Here is a 21571-nt window from a genome sequence, read left to right on the forward strand (position 1 = left end):
GTTTTCTATATATTACTGGAGGCGGTGACTGTAATAGTCAAAAGCATGGACTTTGGAATAGACAGACTCAAGTTCAATCCAGATTCTACTACTTATTAACAGTGTAACCTGCTGTACTGTGGCCCTCTCTAAGCTTCCTTTACCATGTACAAAACTAAAATTGATGCAATATAAAGCAGTTATTATCATAGTGCTTAAGACATCAAAGAATATTTTCCATTATTTTTAAAAGCTGCTTGGTAGTTTCTTTTCTTAAGATCAGCATGAATATATAAAGCAACCTAGCCGTTTATCTACTCATCCAAAAGTCAGTCTTACAAATACAAGTAAAGAAATGGAATTAAGACAAATACTAAACCCTATTTCTGAGCCCTCGTGAATCAACTAGAGTGACGTTCCCCTTCACTCCTCCTCCCAGTTCAGTTCAGATCAGTTCAATTCAACAGACACATTACAAACTCACACTAGGTAGGGGAATGTGGAGAAACATAGATAAATAACTGGAAGCTCTGCTCTCCAAAAGTCAGAGGCTGCTAGGATGCGTTGAGAGGGATTGATTGATTTAAAAGATAGTAGAACTACTAATGGCATGCTTTGCATGGAATGAATTTGTTTAGTACAAATTCATATGTACTATGATCAAGGGTTACATGGAATGTGATTGGACTGATTATCCAGGAGACAAATTTAATTTGCAGTCCAGGGGCTTTTCAATTAAGGGATAGGTCTAGGTCTTCTTAGTTAGGCACATGAGAATCTTCAGGCTTATGTACAACTTCCTCTTCCTCAACTTCCTACACCCTGCATCTAATTTTGTCTCTTACAGATATCTTGAATCTATACCTCTTCCCAACCACTTGGCTATAGCTTTAGTCCAGACTCTTATTTTTGCACACAGCAATTTTCATAATACTTAAAAAATTGCAGCCCTCTATCAGTCTTCACACTATTGCTTTTCATATTTCTGATAAAAAAAATCTGCTTGTGTCTCTTTGAAAATGGTTATATATGCCTATCTGTTTTTCCACTAGATTGTGAGTTCTTAACTGAGGCACTCATTCAAGCCAGTGCCTAGAAGATAATAGGAATTCAATACATGCTGAACAAACAATTTTTACTTAGACCATTGATAAGATGAAAAAGAGATGCTGGAAGATGTACCACCAGTATTTTTAAAGAAACACTTTGTACTGTACATAGTCTTGCTCTTAATAACCCCTAAGAAGGAATGGTAAACAAGTTTCAATTAATTATGTGATGAGATTAGTCTCACGTGCTTTGCTGAAAATGAGGGCTGGTGTATAAAGCATTGGACTTACCTGTCAGTAGATCCTTGTTTAGATTTTCTCTGCTTATAGAAAGAATATACTGCAAGAAAAATGTAGTAGATACTGTTTGTTTCTGGAGAATGGGCAAATATGCTTCTATGTTACTCACTTAGTAATAGAAAATACTAATTATTTATCAGAAGGTAGCAAGCTCAGCTTTACAACCATTTAACTAGGTAGTCTTTTTTCTATAAACACTTTAATCAAATACATGCAATACAATGTTCAAGTTTAAACTTAGGCTTTTTCAAAGTTTGATACTATATAAAAACAAATCTTTTTTTGGTACCAAAAATATCATTTTCACTAAGATAGTTTTAACTATCAAACATAAATCTCAAATATTCATCTTAGGTCTCCAAATCAAGCTGTGAAAAAAAAACTTCAGAAATGACAACATTACTAGAATAAATGTATTATTTTCCAAAGAAACTACTTTGAAATTTTCATTTCAATTTGAAAGGCTGTGTGAGTGTGTGGTGTGGTTGTGTTAGGGTGAGGGTTGGTAGGAATAGGTAGACTCCAGTACATGGGACATGCAGTGGTTGTTTCTGACTTCACAGGGCCGATTTTTCCATAAGACCCAGTCAAACAGTGCATAAGGCCTATGATATTTTTAGGGGTTCATGAAAATAATTTTAGTTTATTTCAAAATCACAAGAAAAAATAAATATAAGAATATGAATATAAGAATATAATACACACTAATTCTTAAAAAGATAAGAATAAATCCAGTCTGGGTTATACTAAAGCTTAATGTAATCTTTATATCAGTGTGCTCATATAGTCTAATTTTTAATATTTATTGATTTATAGGGTCCCACAAAGCAAAAGTGTCTTTCTGCTTCCCTCGTGGCTCAGAGGTTAAAGTGTCTGCCTGCAATGCAGGAGACCCAGGTTCAATTCCTGAGTTGGGAAGATCCCCTGGAGAAGGAAATGGCAACCCACTCTAGTATTCTTGCCTGGAGAATCCCATGAACAGAGAAGTGTGGTGGGCTACAGTCCATGGGGTCGCAAAGAGTCGGACACAACTGAGTGACTTCACTTACTCTTACTCACTTAGGGCTCATGAAGGTCATAATGCAGTCTTGCAATTCAGGACAAGTCTATTGCTTTAAAAATTTAAAGCATGTAAATTTCAAAATTATGGGACATTAAAACATTTAACACAAATATGGTCTTTTATTCTCTTGATCCTATTCAAATATAGGCATATAAAATTAACAGCTAAATCTATACTTGGTATAAAAATAACTTGGTCATGCTAAAGAGACAATAGCAGACTGAGGAGGAGTTTCCTGTGTCTTTGTCATAAATTAAAATTAGCAGGAACTTTGTAATTCTCTGCCTTATGGTTCTGTTTTCCAGTCTTCTACATTATTAATGTTTGCATTTCAACAGAAACCACACTTGCTATTCTAAGTATACTAGGAAACATTCAAATTATGAAGTCTTATTAACATAAGGAAAATATTCTTTCCTTGTCAGCTGATCCCTATCAGGCTTAGTTGAGATAAACTGGGGGCTGATCATCTGGGAACCAATAGACATGTTGATCCTGCAGAAGGCTAGGGAGAGTCCTGGTCTAATCTGCTCCATATCTTTGGGCAGTTTCCTATTATAACCATAACTTAGAGTCACTGACATCAAGCTTCACTTCTCCAATACATATTCTAAAAGGCTTACCTTGTGAAGAATAAGTAAGAACAAGAACAAACAAGTGAAGAGCTGTAAAGTGACTCTTGTAACCAAAAAACCCACTAAGAAAACCTAAAGGAAATAGGATAATCTTCGGAGATTTGTAAGACAATAGTTGCAGGGCTGACTTTTTCAAATATGCTAGGAAAAAGTGTTTACATCGTTGTCCTGATAGACTTCAAATGAGAATGTTTTCTAGTAAGGGGGTGTCGTTTCTTTATTTTGGGTACAGGAGTTTAGGAATAGGAATTGAGGGAACTCTGGCCTGCTCTCTATGTTAGAGAATTTTGATATTTTGATATTTGGCAACTGGGGAGGGAAATGAGAGGAACCAGCAAGACAGTCTTAGCAAAGGAGAAAGGGCAGAGAAAATAACAACTAGGGGAGGAAGGCTCAGAGAAAGGTATATAGAAAAGATTTCAGAAGTCAAATTGTATACAGTAGGAACTTATGAATTGTTTGCTGTGCACTGCACAATGTGGGCCTTCCATGACTCCCCAGGTCTTCAGTATATTCATGTATATTTTTTTCCTCAAATATAACTTATTTAGCACTGTGCAAATTACCATGAGCTTTACATACTATAATGAGTCATGGGTTATTTTTAGCTGTTTGCACAGAGACCTGACTATAGTAGCTTATATACACTACAGTTGTTTTTTTTTCTAACTTAAAAAAAAAGTCTAGAGATATCTCAGGGACATCCACAAGTTCATCAGCGTCCTCCTCCTTTCTGCTCCACCATCTTTGGCATGTAGCTTCCTTCTGCAAAGTAACCTCATGGGCAAATATGGCTGCTTCTGCCCTTGAAATCTTGTTTGTGTTCCAGGAGGAAGCCTATTAATATGTATTTTGAGTGTGGAAATGGATAAAAATCATGAGTTTCATGTATGGTTATCATGGTACATAACCAAAACTAGAGGAGAAGGAATGGACATCAAGAGGCAGCAGAGGCCAATACGCACACTCCCTGGATGCTGGAAGAAATCTTGGGGTGATGGGGATGACTTTGCCCTTCCACAGGTTATGGAATTGACCAATTCAAAGCAAATTTATACAGTTCTTAAAAGATAAGGAGGGCGCATTTTCGACTCCAGTATAAAAATAATGATGCAAACCTATAAACTTAGCATTAACTCGGTTCTTAAGAATTAAGGAATGGCAGGATTCCTCAATGCAGAAGGATGCAGAAGGATCATTTCCTTCTTCTGTATTAAAGGCCTTGAAATGAGAACTTGCACCAACACTTTCACCTTCTTGGGGAGTCACTGGTGATGGAACTGTTTCTCCCTCACCCCTCTCTCTTTCTCACTTGGTGAAAGTCAAGAAGTCAGTTTTAGTCTCAGGTCCAAGTCACTCTTCTCATCAACTTTCCCTGCTATTTTGAACCATATCTTACTCCTTGATCTATTCATACTGTGTTGGTCCAATCTCCAGGGAAGAGATGGATATGAGGAATTGAGTTTCCTCAGCACAATCAGTGTTAATCCAAAAGAAAGGCGGAATGACTATTATGCCTATTATGGGAAGAATATCACTCTCATTTTAGAAAAAAGAAATAGTGTAGCTAAGCAGCACTTCCAGCACGCCTGTGAGGGCCTCCTACATCATGCTCACTGGTTGTTGTCTGTAAGGAAACTTGTTCAGTTTCTCCCTTAATGTTGACCTCCTATAGTCATGCAGCCTGTCTCTTTATCTGTAAGGCAAGGTGGTTGGAGTCCATGCATCTAAAGCTGCTGACCGCTGTGAGATTCTGTTATCTGAAAGTGCATTTGCAAGCTCTCATCCAATGCACACCTGACACTTAAAAATTTATGCTTTTTAGAAATTTGGTCTCACCCAATTCTCCCCATAAAAAAACTGTTATTTGATTGGAATGATGCTATTTTGTTGCCAATTGAAGATTTAAACAAACTATCTGTTTCAAGCCTTACTTTTCCTTCTCTGAAAATGAAAGATTTCCTCCCTCTCTGAACATGAGAGTGCTCCTACCATCGCTTGGCTGAGTTCTTTTCATAGTGAACATAGAGAACTTTCCATAGGACTACTACCTGTTGTCCCCAGGTTGCAAGTTCCTCAGCAACTCGCCCACAGGAAGACAATTACTGTTTATAGAAAAGGTACATTTAGTTAGTGTAGTCTGTTCTTGACTTGCATGTGTAAATCATGTCATGTCCAACTCTTGGAGACACCAATGACTAGCCCACCCACCAGGCTCCTCTGTTCATGGGATTCTCTAGGCAAGAATACTGGAGTGGGCTGAGATGCCCTCCTCTAGGGGATTTTCATTTCCCAAAGAAAGGCAATGCCAAAGAATGCTCAAACTACCGCACAATTGCACTCATCTCCCATGCTAGTAAAGTAATGCTCAAAATTCTCCAAGCCAGGCTTCAGCAATACATGCACCATGAACTTCCAGATGTTCAAACTGGTTTTAGAAAAGGCAGAGGAACCAGAGATCAAATTGCCAACATCCACTGGATCATCGAAAAAGCAAGAGAGTCTCAGAAAAACATCTATTTCTGCTTTATTGACTATGCCAAAGCCTTTGACTGTGTGGATCACAACAAACTGTGGAAAATTTTGAAAGAGATGGGAATACCAGACCACCCGACCTGCCTCTTGAGAAACCTGTATGCAGGTCAGGAAGCAACAGTTAGAACTGGGCATGGAACAACAGACTGGAAATAGGAAAAGGAGTACGTCAAGGCTGTACATTGTTACCCTGCTTATTTAACTTATATGAAGAATACATCATGAGAAACGCTGGGTTGGAAGAACCACAAGCTGGAATCAAGATTGCCAGGAGAAATATCAATAACCTCGGATATGCAGATGACACCACCCTTATGGCAGAAAGTGAAGAAGAAGTAAAGAGCCTCTTGATGAAAGTAAAAGAGGAGAGTGAAAAAGTTGGCTTAAAGCTCAACATTCAGAAAACAAAGACCATGGCACCTGGTCCCATCACTTCATGGCAAATAGATGGCGAAACAGTGGAAATAGTAGGTGACTTTATTTTTTGGGCCTCCAAAATCACTGCAGATGGTGACTGCAGCCATGAAATTAAAAGATGCTTACTCCTTGGAAGGAAAGTTATGACCAACATAGACAGCATATTGAAAAGCAGAGACATTACTTTGCCAGCAAAGGTCCGTCTGGTCAAGGCTATGGTTTTTCCAGTAGTCATGTATGGATGTGAGAGTTGGACTGTAAAGAAACCTGAGCGCTGAAGAATTGATGTTTTGGAATTGTGGTGTTGGGGAAGACTCTTGAGAGTCCCTTGGACTGCAAGGAGATCCAACCAGTCCATCCTAAAGGAGATCAGTTCTGGGTGTTCATTGGAAGGACTGATGTTGAAGCTGAAACTCCAATACTTTGGCCACCTCATGCAAAGAGCTGACTCACTTGAAAAGACCCTGATGCTGGGAGAGACTGAGGGCAGGAGGAGAAGGGGATGACAGAGGATGAGATGGTTGGATGGCATCACTGACTCAATGTACATGAGTTTGAGTAAACTCTGGTAGTTGGTGATGGACAGGGAGACCTGGCATGCTGCAGTTCATGGGGTCACAAAGAGTCGGACATGACTGAGTGACTGAACTGATCTGAACTGAGATCTTCCTAACTCAGGGATTGAATCTGCATCCCCTGAGACTCCTACATTGCAGTGGATTCTTTACTGCTGAACCATGGGGAAAGTCCATTGAATGCTTATTAGGGACTGGACCATTTCTAAGCATCTCCTATGAATTAACCAGTATGTATTTTTGAATTCTAAACAAGCAAACAATGTCAAAACAGGGCTAGAGAAGAAAGGCAAGGTCAACAAGCAAGTAGCTGGTTCAAGATATTAGACTCAGCTATTACCATTTTACAAAAAAGTATCTCCAGGTAAACCTACCTGTGACTTTGTCCCATAGGGAATAGCAGACTTTTTTCCTGAAAGAGAGTGAATCATTCTTGCTCTCATGGGGATACCATGGGATACAACCTGAAATAAAATCAGAGATGTCTATTTCAATTTCCATAATGTAGCATCATGCCAATAAAATAGATATTGACTCTAAAATGTAATAATTCAAAAATTTTCCAAAAATCAAAAAATAATGTAAAAGACCATGGCAACACAGTATGGTAGAAATCTAATAAAAATTATGCTCCTACAAATTTTAGTTTTTAGGGTCTTTTTTAACTTTAGATTTTAAAATAGACTTAAAAGTTTATCTGGACCTAAAACAAATATTACAAGTGAGGAAACAGTTCATCGTCAGAGATTAAGTTCTTTTTTATGATTAGAAAAGAATAAAGCATGAGGAGTAAATCACAGGATTCCTGAAATGCAGTGCAAAGTGTTTTCCTACACATGCCTAAGAAAAATGTGGAAATGCAAATAGCACTTATGTAAACTTATCATTTCAAAGACGCACTCTCACAAAAATACTGTCAATAAAAATACACTATTTCTCTTATATTTCCAAGATACATGATAGTGAGAAGTTTGACAATCTTGAGTCTATGTGAGGAAAATCTGTAACAGGCCCACAATCTTTATCCAAGCACTGAGAGTTCATTGGTTTCAGAATTCAGAACTTTTCAAAGTTTAGATAGGTAATGAGTGCATATGTGGATAGTTCATGACACACAGACTAGTCTAGGACACCACCCCATAACACAATATTTCTTTAGCAAAACATATTCACACTAAAAAGAGATTTCTTTTAGAGGCTATAAAAAGTCTGCATCAGGTCAAGTTTGCTGCTGAATGGGTGATGAAAAAGCTTTCTAGTCCCAGAGCTTTATGGAATACAGAATTCTGATAAGAGATTATGGACCTACGTAGTCAAAAGAATGGATGTTGCCTGCCTCCTCTCACTCCAGATGCCATCCCAGGTCACACACAAATAAAAGGCAAAGATTAACCATCTTGTTGACGGCCCAGTGTCAGAAGTGATAATCAGGTTTCCACCTGGTACAACGTCCACCTGCCCTACAACGTGCTCTGCCCCCTCCCCAGTCAGGTGCCTCAAGTGTGAAATGTCCGCCCTGTTGTGAATTTAGAAGTTTGAAAACCTCTGTAAAACAGTTCTCATGCAGCGATTTTTGTGGCATTGAGTGCTGCTTTGAACTTAGAGAAATCAAGACCATGCAGTTGAAAAACAAGAGGTATTATCTTCTGTAAGGAAAATGCATTCACAAGGTACCTGATCTTCCAGGCCAATGGCTTTCAAGGCTTGTCGTCCTCTATAAGAAAGGGCCAAATTAATGCTTCTTCCACGTGCAGATTTAGTCACTCGGATATCTAAGACATTGGAAGTAGACCTCATGTTACACACAATTCTTATATCCTAAGACAGGGTGAGCACATATACCTGAAAAATGGGTGCCATCTGGACCAAATTAAAAGATTTTGTTAACTCTTTTAAAGAAAATATGGATAGTAATGAATTTGCATTAAATTAAATTTAGATTGTTGAGGGTTTTAATGAAGTCTAACGGTTTACCTTAAAAAATTTTTTTTCTTTTTAAACTCTAAAGGAGTAAGAAGTCAAAGAATCAGAACCACATCTCGCATTGTTCAGCATTGTCTCACCTTCTCTAGCTTCATATACATTAACTTGGAAATTCCTCTTGGCAAGGAAGCATGCATTTAATGATCCAACCTAGGAAATCAAAACAAATTTTTTTCATATTTTTATCTGATTTCACAAACATAGGGAGTTTTTGCTGATTAAGTGTTGAAGCTGAAACTCCAATACTTCGGTCACCTGATGCGAAGAGTTGACTCAGTTGAAAAGACCCTGATGCTGGGAAAGATTGAAGGCAGGAGGAGAAGGTGATGACAGAGGATGGGATGATTGGATGGCATCACTGACTCAATGGACATGAGTTTGGGTAAACTCCGGGAATTGGTGATGGACAGGGAGGCCTGGCGTGCTGCAGTTCATGGTGTCACAAAGAGTCGGACATGACTGAGTGACTGAGCTGAACTGAAGTGCAACATCATGTGTGGCCATAGCCTTAGTCATCACATTGATTAACCCAGTCACTAGTGGAAAATGCCATTTGCAAGAATAATAGGATTAACTGAAGATTAAACTGCATAGTTTTCAAGGAAGTTTTAGGTTTTTTATTCTTTTTTAACTTTCATATCATGAGATATAACTCTCAGACAGAATGATCACAAACCATGAGTATGGTTTACAGATTAGAAGAAACAAACACCCATTTATTGACTCTGATCAAAAAAAGTAGAATATTGCCAATCTCCTATAGCTCCCCCAACTTCCCCCTAGTTACAATCCTCAAACTTTATCCGAAAGGTAAACATTCTGACTTCTGTGATAACCAAACTTGGCTTCTTTATAGTTTTTCCACTTAGGTATACATCCCTAGGCAACAAAATTTAATTTGCATGCTTTTGATACTTATGTATTTTTTTGCATCTGCTTCTTTAACTCACTAGTGTGCTGGTGAGATCATCCGTATGATCCCACATAAACTCCAGGCCATCCATTTCATTACTGGTTGATTCTTATTTTTTTCTGTTTGATTCTTCATTGTATGAAATCTCACAGACTACTGCAGATGGTTACTGCAGCCATGAAATTAAGAGACACTTGATCCTTGGAAGAAAAGCTATGACTAACCTAGACAGCAGAGACATTACTTTGTCAATAAAGGTCTGTCTAGTCAAAGCTATGGTTTTTCTGCTAGTCATGTATGGATGTGAGAGTTGGACAATAAAGAAAGCTGAGCACCAAAGAATTGATGCTTTTGAACTGTGATGTTGGAGAAGACTCTTGAGTGTCACTTGAACTGCAAGGAGATCCAACCAGTCCATCCTAAAGGAAATCAGTCCTGAATAATCATTGGAAGAACTGATGCTGAAGCTGAAACTCCAATACTTTGGCCACCCGATGCAAAGAACTGACTCATTGGGAAAGGCCCTGATGCTGGTTAAGATTGAGGGCAGGAGGAGAAGGGGATGACAGAGGATGAGGTGGTTGGATGTCATTACCGACTCAATGGACATGAGTTTGAGCAAGCTCTGGAGTTGTGATGGACAGGGAGGTCTGGCGTGCTACAGTCCATGGGATCGAAAAGAGTTGGACATGACTGAGCGACTGAACTCAACTGAACTGATTTAACCATTTTACTGTTGAAGGACATTAGAGTTATTTCTGGCCTGACAATATTATTTTTCCAGTTTTATTAAGATATAATTGGTATAGAGATTATACAAGTTTAGAGATATATAGAATAAGGGTTTGATGTATGTGAATATTGTGAAAAGATGGCCTGAGAATATTAACAAGCTACAAAGAACACTTCCATACATGTATCCTGGTACACGTGTGCATGATTTTTCTTTAGAGTTTTATTCACAGAAGTGGAATCTCTGGTCAAAGGTTTATGTATCTTCAACTTTATTATGCCAAACTGTTTTTCAAAATTTTGTACTAATGTGTTTTCCCACTAGCAGCCTCTGAGAGCTTATATTTGCCAGATGTTCATGCTGGGTTTAGAAAAGGCAGAGGAACCATAGATCAAATCGCCAACATTCACTGAATCATAGAGAAAGCAAGGGAATTTCAGAAAAACATCTACCTCTGTTCACTGGCTACACTAAAGCCTTTTGACTGTGTGGATAATAAAAAACTGTGGTAAAATATTAGAGAGATGGAACTACCTTACCTATCTTACCTGTCTCCTGAGAAACCTGGATGAGGGTCAAGAAGCAACAGTTAGAACTCTGTATGGAACAAGTGACTGATTCAGGATTGAAAAAGGAGTATGACAAGGCTACTTATTGTCACCCTGTTTATTTAACTTATATGCAGAGCACATCATGAGAAATGTCAGCCTGGATGAGTTACAAGCTGGAATGAAGATTGCCAGGAGAAATATCAATAACCTCAGATATGCAGATGATACCACTCTAATGCCAGAAAGCAAAGAGAAACTAAAGAGCCTATTGATGAAGGTGAAGGAGGAGAGTGAAAAAGCCGGCTTAAAACTCAATGTTTTTTTAAAAAAAAGCTAAGATCATGGCATCTGGTCCCATCACTTCATGGCAAATAGAAGGGGAAAATGTGGAAGAAGTGACAGATTTCCTCTTCTTCGGCTCTACAATCACTGTGGATGGTGACTGCAGCCATGAAATTAGAAGATGATTGCTTCTTGGCAGGAAAAGCTATGAGAAACCTAGACAGTATGTTAAAAAGCAAAGATATCACTTTGCTGACAAAGGTCCATCTAGTCAAGGCTATGGTCTTTCCAATAGTCATATACGGATGTGAGAGCTGGCCAATAAAGAAGGCAGAGTGCCAAAGAACTGAGTTTTTGAACTGTGGTGCTGGAGACTTTTGAGATACCCTTGGACTGCAAGGAGATGAAACCAGTCAATCCTAAAGGAAATCAACCCAGCATTTTCATTGAAAGAACTGATGTTGATGCTGAAGCTGATGCTCCAATACTTTGGCCATCTGATTCAAACAGCTGACCCATTGGAAAAGACCCTGATGCTAGGAGAGATTGAAGCAGAAGGAAAACAGGGTGACAGAGGATGAAATGGTTGGATGGCATCACTGATTCAATGGATATGAACTTGGGCAAACTCTGGGAGATGGTGATGGACAGGGAATGGGGCCCCAAACAGTTGAACATGACTTGGTGACTGAACAGCAACGTGTTCTCAAACTATCAAATGTAGTATTGGTTGGGTAAGATGAGGAGAAGTGTGGTCTTAATTTACATAAATAAATAGACTTATTTCCAAAGCGATTGAACATTTTTTCATGTGTTGATTCCCTATTTGGATCTTCTCTTCCATAAAGTGTCTTTCTGGCCCATATTCTATTGGGTTGTCTATGTTTTTCTTTTCTTTTTTTTTTTTTTTAATTTTTATTTTTTATTTTTTTTATTTTTTTGTCTGTGTTTTTCTATTGACCTTTAAAGTTATACAGAGATCTGAATACAGGGTCTGTCATTTTAAAATGTTGCAATAACTTCTTCCATTCTGTGACTTGTTTTTTACATTCTATAGTATCTTTAATGATGAGAATCTCTTTATTATTGTGTAGTAACATTTATCAATCTTTTATACTACTGTTAATGCATTTGCTATACTGCTTAAGAAATCTTTCCCTACTTTGAGATTATGAAGACATTTTTGTTTATTGTCTTCTTGAAGCTTTAGTGTGTTGCTCTCCTAAATAGCTTTATACAGATTGCAGTGATTTGTTTAATTTATCACTACTGAGAAACTTGAATTTAATAACACCCATCCACATTTAATTATCACAAACTTTCAGCAGCGTTCAATACTGCTAACTAAGCTTTCTTCTTGAAACACTAAACTTCCTTCATTTTCTGTTGTTTTTTTATGCATTTCTAGCCATTTCCTCTTTTTCTCTTTTACCCAATCAAATGTTGGGGTTTCTTTTTTTTTTTAATTGGTGGAAAATTATTTTACAATTTTGTGTTAGTTTCTGCTGTACAACAACTAGAATCAGTCAAATTATATATATATATATATATATATATATATATATATATATATATATATATATACACACACACACACACACACATATATATATATAAATACATGTATGTATGTATGTTTGTATATATATCCCTTCCCTCCCTCCCTTCCCTCCCCTCCCATCATCCCACCTCTCCATGTCACCACATAGCACCAGGCTGGGCTTCCTGTGCTATTTAGCAACTTCCCACTAACTATTTTACATATGATGGTGTTTATATGTCAGTGCTACTTTCTCAATTCACCCCACACTCACCTTCCTCCACTGTGTCCACAGTCCATTCTACTAGGTTCATCAATACCATTTTTCTATATTCCATATATATTTGTTAATATACAGTACTTGTTTTTCTCTTCCTGACGTTTCACTCTGTATAAGAGACTCTACTTTCATCTACCTCACTACAATTGACTCAAATTCATTTCTTTTTATGGCTGAGTAATATTCCATTATATATATGTACCACATCTGTCAATGGACATCTAGGTTGCTTCCATGTCCTGGCTATTGTAAACATTGCTGCAATGAACATTGGGGTACATATGTCTTTTAGAATTGTGGTTTTCTCAGGGTATGTGCCCAGCAGTGGGATTTCTGGGTCATATGGTAGATTTAGTCCTAGTTTTTAAAGGAACCTCAATACTTTTTTCCATAACGGCTGTATCAGTTTTCATGCCCACCGAAGTGTTGGGATTTCTTAAGCATCCATCGTGGTCCATCTTCTACATCCATGGTGATGCAGAAACTTACATCTACCACTCAGATCTCTTTTTTTGAGCTCATACATATAGATGTTTAAGGGCTTCCCACGTGGCTCATTGGTAAAGACTCTGCCTGCTAACAGGGAGATGTGGGTTCGATCCTTGGGTCAGGAAGATCCCCTGGAGAAGGAGATGGCAAACCACTCCAGTATTCTTGTCTGGGAAATCCCATGGTCAGAGAAGCTTGGCAGGCTATAGTCCATGGGGTCACAAAGAGTCAGACACGACTTAGTGACTGAATACCAACACAACCACATATAGATATTTAACTGGTGTAGCTTTTTAAAGTTTCAAAGCACATTTGATAAATCAACAAATACAAATTGAAACTTGTGATCCTTGCCCCAAATCATGTCAGTTCTCTTCACATGGAATGGATGGTATATCTCAGAGAATGGCATCTCATCCATTCTGTTGCTCAAGCTAGAAATCTAACAGTCATCTGTGGCACTTCTCCATTCTCCACATCCAATCCATTCTAAGTTCTGCCAATTCTATCCTGTAATTTTTCTCCATCTATCCATCTCTTTTCATTTTCACCAGTCTGCTGCTAGTTATCATAATCATTCTGCTTGATTAATGTCATTTGCTTCTATTCTATTAGCATTCATCTGCTTCTTGACCACTGACTCTCTACAAGCAGGCATTTGGTGTAATGGTAAAATAGGTCATTTGGATGAACTCTTCTGCTAAGAGAAAAAGAAAGCCCAGACAAGTGAACTTGGCATTTGGAGCCACACCTAGGGTTATCCATTGATTGCAGAGGAGGCAAAGAATATCAACAGAATTTTTGATAGACCCATGATGTTGCAAGCACAAAATCTGGACACATACCCTGACATCCTGCTCAGGAGGGTTTAATAAATGCCCAGGCCTTGGGTTAGGACTCTCAATAAGTATCTAAGAAGTAGGGTCAACTGGAAATAAATCAATGATCAAAGGGACCAAAGTAGGTCTAAGAATCTCCTCTAGCACTGATTGGATTGTGTCCATCTGGGGTTGCTGGTAACCACAAGCATCTGACAGCAGCAAATATAGTCCTCCCAGAGAAACACGACATCACTGTAGGTCTAAGATTTTCTCTGTAATGTTTTTAAATTATAGAGATCATGTCAACTTCCCACCTCAGCTTTGCCAGCTTTCTTTCAGCTGCTTGTTCTCATCATGCTCTCCCGCATCAAAAGATTTCAGTGGTGAACAATCTTCTCCTCTTTTCTCTTTCTAGTAAATGCCTATTCAACCTCAAGTTTCCACTCAGCTTTACTTCCTTAAGGAAGCCTCCTTTAGCTATTGTAATGACCTCAAACCCCCTGCTTATGAGTTCTCATAGCGCTACAGACTTTTCCCTTGAGGAGCATTAAGGGTTTAACTGTGGTTCCCCAAATTCATATAGGGCTTCCCTGGTGGCTCAGTGGTTAAAAAAAAAAAACCTTCAATGCAGGAGACTGAGGAGATGTGAGTTCTATCCCTGCGTTGGGAAGATCCCCTAGAGGAGGAATGACAACCCACTCCAGTACTCTTGCCTGGGAAATCCCATGGACAGAGGAGCCTAGAGGGGAGGGCTACCATCCATAGCATCGCAAGGCATCAGATATGACTGAGCAACCGAGCACAAGAATGAACATGAAATTCATAAGCTGAAGCCCTAACCCCAGTACCTCAGAGTATAAACTTATTTGGAGACAAAGTCTTTGCAGAATTAATTAACATGAGGTCACTAGAGTGCCCCTAAATCCAACATGATGGGCATATTTATAAAAAAGGGGAAATCTGGACACTGAGACACTCAGAGGGAAGATGATGTAAAGAGACACAGGGAGAAGACAGCCATCTACAAGACAAGGAGAAAGACCTGGAACAGATCTTTCTCTCATAGCCCTGAGAAGGAGCCAACCCTTTTGACATCCTGATTCTAGACCTCTAGCTTCCAGAACTGTGAAATGATAAATATCTTTTGTTAAATCACCTGCTTGTGGTACTTGGTTATGGCAGCCCTAGGAAACTAATAGAAAGGCCTACATCCTTAAGGTAATCCTGTAATCAATATCTATTTACCCCACTGAGCTGCAAACTGTTTTTGCTCATCATTTTATCCCTGGCCAAAAGCATTGTGTTTGCAACATAATAAATACCTGATTGATATGTGTTGAATTTATAAATAAATAGTAGAGATTACATTCTTAAGTAAAATTTGTAACCAAATCAAGCCACCTATATATATCTATGGAGAGGAAGAAAACCACTGGAATCAAGCAGAGTGGGATTCAGCCTTGTGGTTGGAATAGAAAGCAAGGAGTTGAAGTATTAGTTGGATTGATGGACAATAGCAATTAAGCCGGATGGAGAGGAAGAAAAACAGAAAAGGCTTATGAACGAGGAGGGTAGGAAGTCCCTGTGAAGAACCGTTGTAGTACAAGCAACTGAACAAGAGAGTTAGGAAGTGAGGAGTTTTTGAACAGAGAGCCCTATATCCAACATTATTATTGTAGATGAGGCAGCTCTGTGGAATGACAGTGTCAACGTCCAGGATGTCATCATGTGGCTCAGAGGCTGAAGTACAGTGGAGGTGGAAGTGGTTGAAAGCACAGAATCCAAGGAACTGAGAGGCTAGGGGATTGGCTAGGACAATAATGCAAACTTTGATAGTCACTCAAGGCAATGGCAGGACTGGGATATAGAAAAAAGATTAGGTGTGAAGTCTTCAATATTGGGTGGAAATGGCCTAGAGGTTGATTGATGACAATAGTGAGGGGGCACAGGTGATAAACTAGGGTAAGTAGCCTCAAAGGATTTACAGAGAAAAATGGAGACAGAAGTTGCAAGATGGAAGTTGCAGTGTAGAGTAAGGATACCATGGCAACTCCCAATCCTGAGATGCTTGTGCTGTGGGAGAAGGCTGTAAGACCATTGATGTCCTCAGGTTTACACTAAGGTCAGGAGTCTGAGGGGCCATGCAGTAAGTAAAGAGAAAACACTGGAAATTTTGCATACCAAAAAACAGACCCAGTGGACTCTGTGCAAGATTTTAGAAGGATCAGTAGCAAAGAAGCCAGCAGGGAGACAGGATTCACAGACCTGGATGAGGGTGAATACAAAACTAGAGAAGCTCTGAGGCTGGTGGGTTCACAGCAGCCTCCGGTGGATGTGGGAATAAGGAGAGGGCTTTGCACCTGGGCAGTGTGTAGGGGACCTATTAGTACAGTTGTGTAGTCACGAGAGCATCCCAGGTGGTGCACTGGTAAAGAACCCACCCACCAATGCAGGAGATGCGGGTTTAATCCCTGGGTTGGGAAGATCCCCTGGAGCAGGAAATGGCAGCCCACTCCAGTATTCTTGCCTGGGAAATCCCATGAACCAAGGAGCCTGGTGGATTACAGCCCATGGGGGTCACAAAAGAATTGGACATGACTTAGCGATTAAATAATAACAATAACATGTCACTCTGGTAGGGGAGGTTGATAATGGGGCCAGAGGTATATGAAGTGGGGGGATGGGAGGGAGGTCCAAGCAGTGGAGGAGGGGGGTTGCGTGGAATATGTGTATACATGTGGCTGATACACTTCATTGTACAGCGGAAACTAACAAAGCATTGTCAAGCAATTATACTCTAATTTTAAGAAAGTAATATCTAGTAAGGGCAATAGTAGTAGGTTGTATCAAGGAAAGAAAAACTGTAAGCTAAGAGTAAAGTTCATACAATAAAATAAATTTCTTCAAATGGCTAAATTGCTCTGTTGCATTAGAAAAAAAAATAGAAGGGATTAAAAGCTAGATTGAGTAAGTCTCACTGAAGAAAAAAGAAAGGTTTGTGAAACTCCTCTTTCTTTCACAGTATTATGATCATTGGAAAAGGGAATGGCAATCCACTGCAGTGTTCTTGCCTGGAGAATTCCATGGACAGAGAAGCCTGGCAGGCTACAGTCTGTGGGGTCGCAAAGAGTCGGACACGACTGAGCAACTAACACACACATACAGTCCGTGATCATAACTGCTTCTTTCATGCTTATGGAAATCAGGACAGGAGGAGGATATTGATCAGGAGACCAAGAGGGTCAGGAAAGTTGAAGTGAAGGTCGAGAAAGTAATTTAGAAATTAGTTTTTTCTTATTTTCTTATTTACTGGGATATAGTTGCTTCATGAGGTTGTGTTAGTTTATGCTGTACAAGGAAGTGAACCAGCCACCTGTGTACATATATCCCCTCCCTCTTAAACCTTCCTCCTAGCCCTCATCCCTTCCACTAGGTCAGCGGAGAGCACTGAGCTGAGCTCCCTCTGCTGTAAGCAGGTTCCCACCAGCTGTCTATTTCACACATGACATGGTATATATGTCAATTTCAACCTCCTACTCATCCCAGACCACCCCCCTCCCTGTCTGCGCACATCCATTCTTTATGTCTGCGTCTTTATTCCTGCCCTGTGAATAGGTTCATCTCTACCATTTTTAGAGGCTCCACATGTATGTATTATTATACAACGTTTGTTTTTCTCTTTCTGACTTACTTCACTGTGTATGACAGACTCTAGTCCCATCTACATCTCTACAAATGGCCCAACATCATTCCTTTTTATGGCTGAGTAATATTCTATTGTATATACTGGGAAAACAGTCCAGGAAGAAAGACAGTAGGACACAAAAACCACAATCTAAACAGCAAAAGATCAGTGAACTTAATACAGGGAAATGATGTAACTGGGCAGGACCATATGGGGCCTTCCCAGGGGAGTCCATTCCCCCATATCTTCTGCTTTAGCTCCTCTCTGAAGTACCTAGATAACAGTATCCGATGCACATTTCCTGAGTCTTGTTTTTGAAGATGTGAAAACTCCACACCAAATGGAAGATGTTAGCTACTTGATGATCATGAGCACATAGCCCCAGACCTCCTTGAGCCTGAGGACTGAATGCTAACCCCTGCAATGCCACCCTTTCCTTCACTATCAACCAACCAGAGAATTGTACATGAGCTGATCACATACTCTGTGACCACCACCCACCCTCTCCACCTCACCTGGCCTTTTAAAATGCTCTGATGAAACTCTTCAGGGAGTTTACGTTTTTTTTGACATGAGCCACCAGTCTCCTTGCATAGCCCTACAATAAACCTTCCTCTGCTCCACACTGACATTTTGGTTCATTTAGCCTCACTGTGTGTCAGGCACACCAACTTGCCTTTAGTGGGAATAATAGAAAAGTGGAGAAACTGAGATTCAGAAACAAGAACATTCATTTCCAGGGAATTCACCTTGAATTATGGAATAAATGAGCTATAACAAATGATGTACAAATATTAAGAAGAGTCAGTGATTGGGCTTAGAAAGGGTTCATTTCCAAGCCAATGACCTACTCTCATGGGTTTGCTATGTTACTTTTCTTTGACCAAAATTTGATTCCAGGATCTGGGGAGACAAAGCTGACTCAGGTGAAGATATGTTTCAAATCTTTCTAAAGTTGGCAAGTGTTGATCCCTACCTCTCCAACACTTCCTCTATGCTTGCCAATCAAGCCTGCATAAATAGTTCCTTATGAGGCAGAAGGGAAAGAAGGAATATCACATGATATGGACACAATAGGATTAAGTATAATCTTGTTTCATAAAAATTTTAAGTGCTAGAGAGGATGAGAGTTAGTAGGATCTCTTATGCATTGCTTGCAGTGATTTCAAGTTGAGTTTTCACATATCTGACAAATCAGTAATTCCTCTTCAAGGCATATACCCAAGAGAAACTCCCAGAGACACATGCCAGACTATCTAGAGCCACAGTTTTCATAACTAAAAATAAATAAAATTCTGGAAACAGTCTAAATAGCCATAACAGAAGTAAGGATAAATAAATTATGGTATATTTACATGATAAAATAGTATAAGGATTATATGAGTAACACTATGAGTAAAAAAAAGTCCCAGATGACTTCAAACTGCCTGATACTCATATAATAAAGACAACTACAACTAAACCACATGTATGTGTATATACATAAGTTTTAGAAGTATATTTGTTATTTACATATGTGTATATAGATATATACATATGTGATCAGTATATATCATGTATATATCATAAAACATTTACATATATTTATGTAAGCAAGAGAAGCAAGATTTAGGGCAATGTAATGAGTGGCAGAGAAGCACAGAGGTTATTGTAAGTCAATGCCTGCTCAGTCGCATGAGTTGTGTCCGACTCTTTGCAACCCTATGTACTGTAGCCTACCAACCTCCTCTGTCAATAGGATTCTCCAGGCAAGAATACTGGAGTGGGTTGCCATGCCTTCCCCTGGGGACCAAACCCTCATCTCCTTTGACTTCTGCATTGGCAGGCGGGTTCTTTACCTGGGAAGCCCTGTTAAAAGTCACGGCAATGCATCAATTCCAGCTGAGTGGTGAGTTCAAACGTACTGCTGCTGTATCTTATTATTAATAAACACAAAAGAATAAACAACAATGCTTTCTCTAAGACCAGTCAAATAAGGTGTCCAAGTATTACTAAGGTTTGAATAAAACTAAAAGGAAAAATTATTTGTAGATATATAAATTCAGCTTGAAGGATTAGTAAGATGGCTTATAAAGTACTTTTTAGACTCAGTCTAACTTTATTTCTCCTTCTCACTTCTATGTAAAATGCTCTTAGTCAGGAATTGGACTGTAGCCCACCATGCTCCTCTGTCCATGGGACTCTCCAGGCAAAAATACTGGAGTGGGTTGCCATGACCTCCTCCAGGAGATCTTCCTGCTCCAGGGATGGAATCTGAGTCTCCTGTATCACAGGGAGATGCTTCACCATCTGAGCCACTAGGGACTCTTTAGTTGCTACACAGGCAAAAATGCTAGGAAGACCCAAAGATATAAAAGGAAAGGAAAGTGTGTGTATATCATGCTGAGCCCACCACATACTCTTGGGTAAGACCCAGCTGCTTCCTCTGCATCAGTAAGGAGGGAGTCTGGTAAGACAAGAGAAGAAACTCTACAGGGTTAGACTCCTAGGAGCTATTAGTAGTTTTCACGCCAGTTCTTAGAGTAAAGCCTGAAAGTGAAGTCACTCAGTCTTGCCCAACTCTTTGTGACCCCATGGACTATACAGTCCATGGAATTTTCCAGGACAGAATACTGGAGTGGGTAGCCTTTCCCTTCTCCAGGGGATCTTCTCAACCCAGGGATCAAACCCAGGTCTCCCGCATTGTGGGCGGATTCTTTACCAGTTGAACCACAAGGAAAGCCCAAGAATACTGGAGAGGGTAGTCTCTCCTTTTTGCAGCAAATTTTCCCAACCCAGGAATCAAACCAGGGTCTCTTCAGTGCAGGCAGATTCTTTACCAACTGAGCTATGAGGGAAGCCCAGACAGAGTTAAGCCTGGACATAGACTATTATGAAAAATCTCCATGTTTGTTTTGCAGCATCAATAGTTCACAGTAGTAAACAGTTTTGATTAAAAAAAATCTGAAAAGCAAATGTTTTATTAACAACTGGCTTAGCCTGTCTGTGCTTCAGCAGACTCTGAGGAGATTCCTTGGTTACATAATCATGGATTTACCCAACTTACTGCCCTTCCATTTCTCTCTTCTAACTTCTTGCTTTAAGGGTCATGTGCTTGGACCCCCCCCCCCAATATAATGTGGGCCATCCATTATACTGATGCCTAACTTACTAATTTAAAAGAGAATTTGAAAATTTCTTTTATATAAATGTGGAGTTATGCTTCTCAGGCATTCAGCCAGTGTGGCTTTTTGCAGTAGGATCTCCTACCTTTCTGCTGATTCCCAGGTGACCTTGGCAGCAAGGATTGTTCAAGTATCCAATGATCATGAGAAAATTTTGCTTTTAATTGATTGGGTTGGCCCAAAATTCATTCAGGTTTTCTATAACATCAGGAAAACCCGAACAAACTTTTGGGCGAATCCAATATAAGTGCTGACCTTAACAGGAAGAGTCATCATGATTTTTAAAATGTCATACTTTCTATGTCTTTTAATAGAGTGTGTTTGAAATCAATCTGGTAATGTATTGTTAAACATCAGCCAACTAATTTTGACCTCATGAAGCATATAAAACTCTCCCTAGGAGTCACGGAGATTGCTTGTTTCTGAGTCTGTCACCAAACAAACTTTAGCAAAGCCTATTAATAACCTCCTGCTCACGGAACTGATCCTCCATCACTTCAGTCCTGCCCAGCTCTTGGCGACCTCATGGACTGTACCCCGCCAGGCTCCTCTGTCCATGGGCTTCTCCAGGCAAGAG

General features: G+C 39.4%; 1 protein-coding gene across 1 annotated transcript in view; it reads right to left on the reverse strand.

The window, feature by feature from the left end:
* Positions 1–21571, reverse strand: part of KMO (kynurenine 3-monooxygenase) — a 65057-nt gene that overhangs the window by 33146 nt on the left and 10340 nt on the right. The window contains 4 exon segments of the mRNA XM_065935647.1: positions 1320–1368; positions 6928–7017; positions 8228–8325; positions 8617–8686. Coding sequence (XP_065791719.1) covers positions 1320–1368; positions 6928–7017; positions 8228–8325; positions 8617–8686 — 307 coding nt within the window.

Source organism: Muntiacus reevesi, chromosome 5, assembly GCF_963930625.1.
Source record: "Muntiacus reevesi chromosome 5, mMunRee1.1, whole genome shotgun sequence".
NCBI classification, from domain to species: domain Eukaryota; kingdom Metazoa; phylum Chordata; class Mammalia; order Artiodactyla; family Cervidae; genus Muntiacus; species Muntiacus reevesi.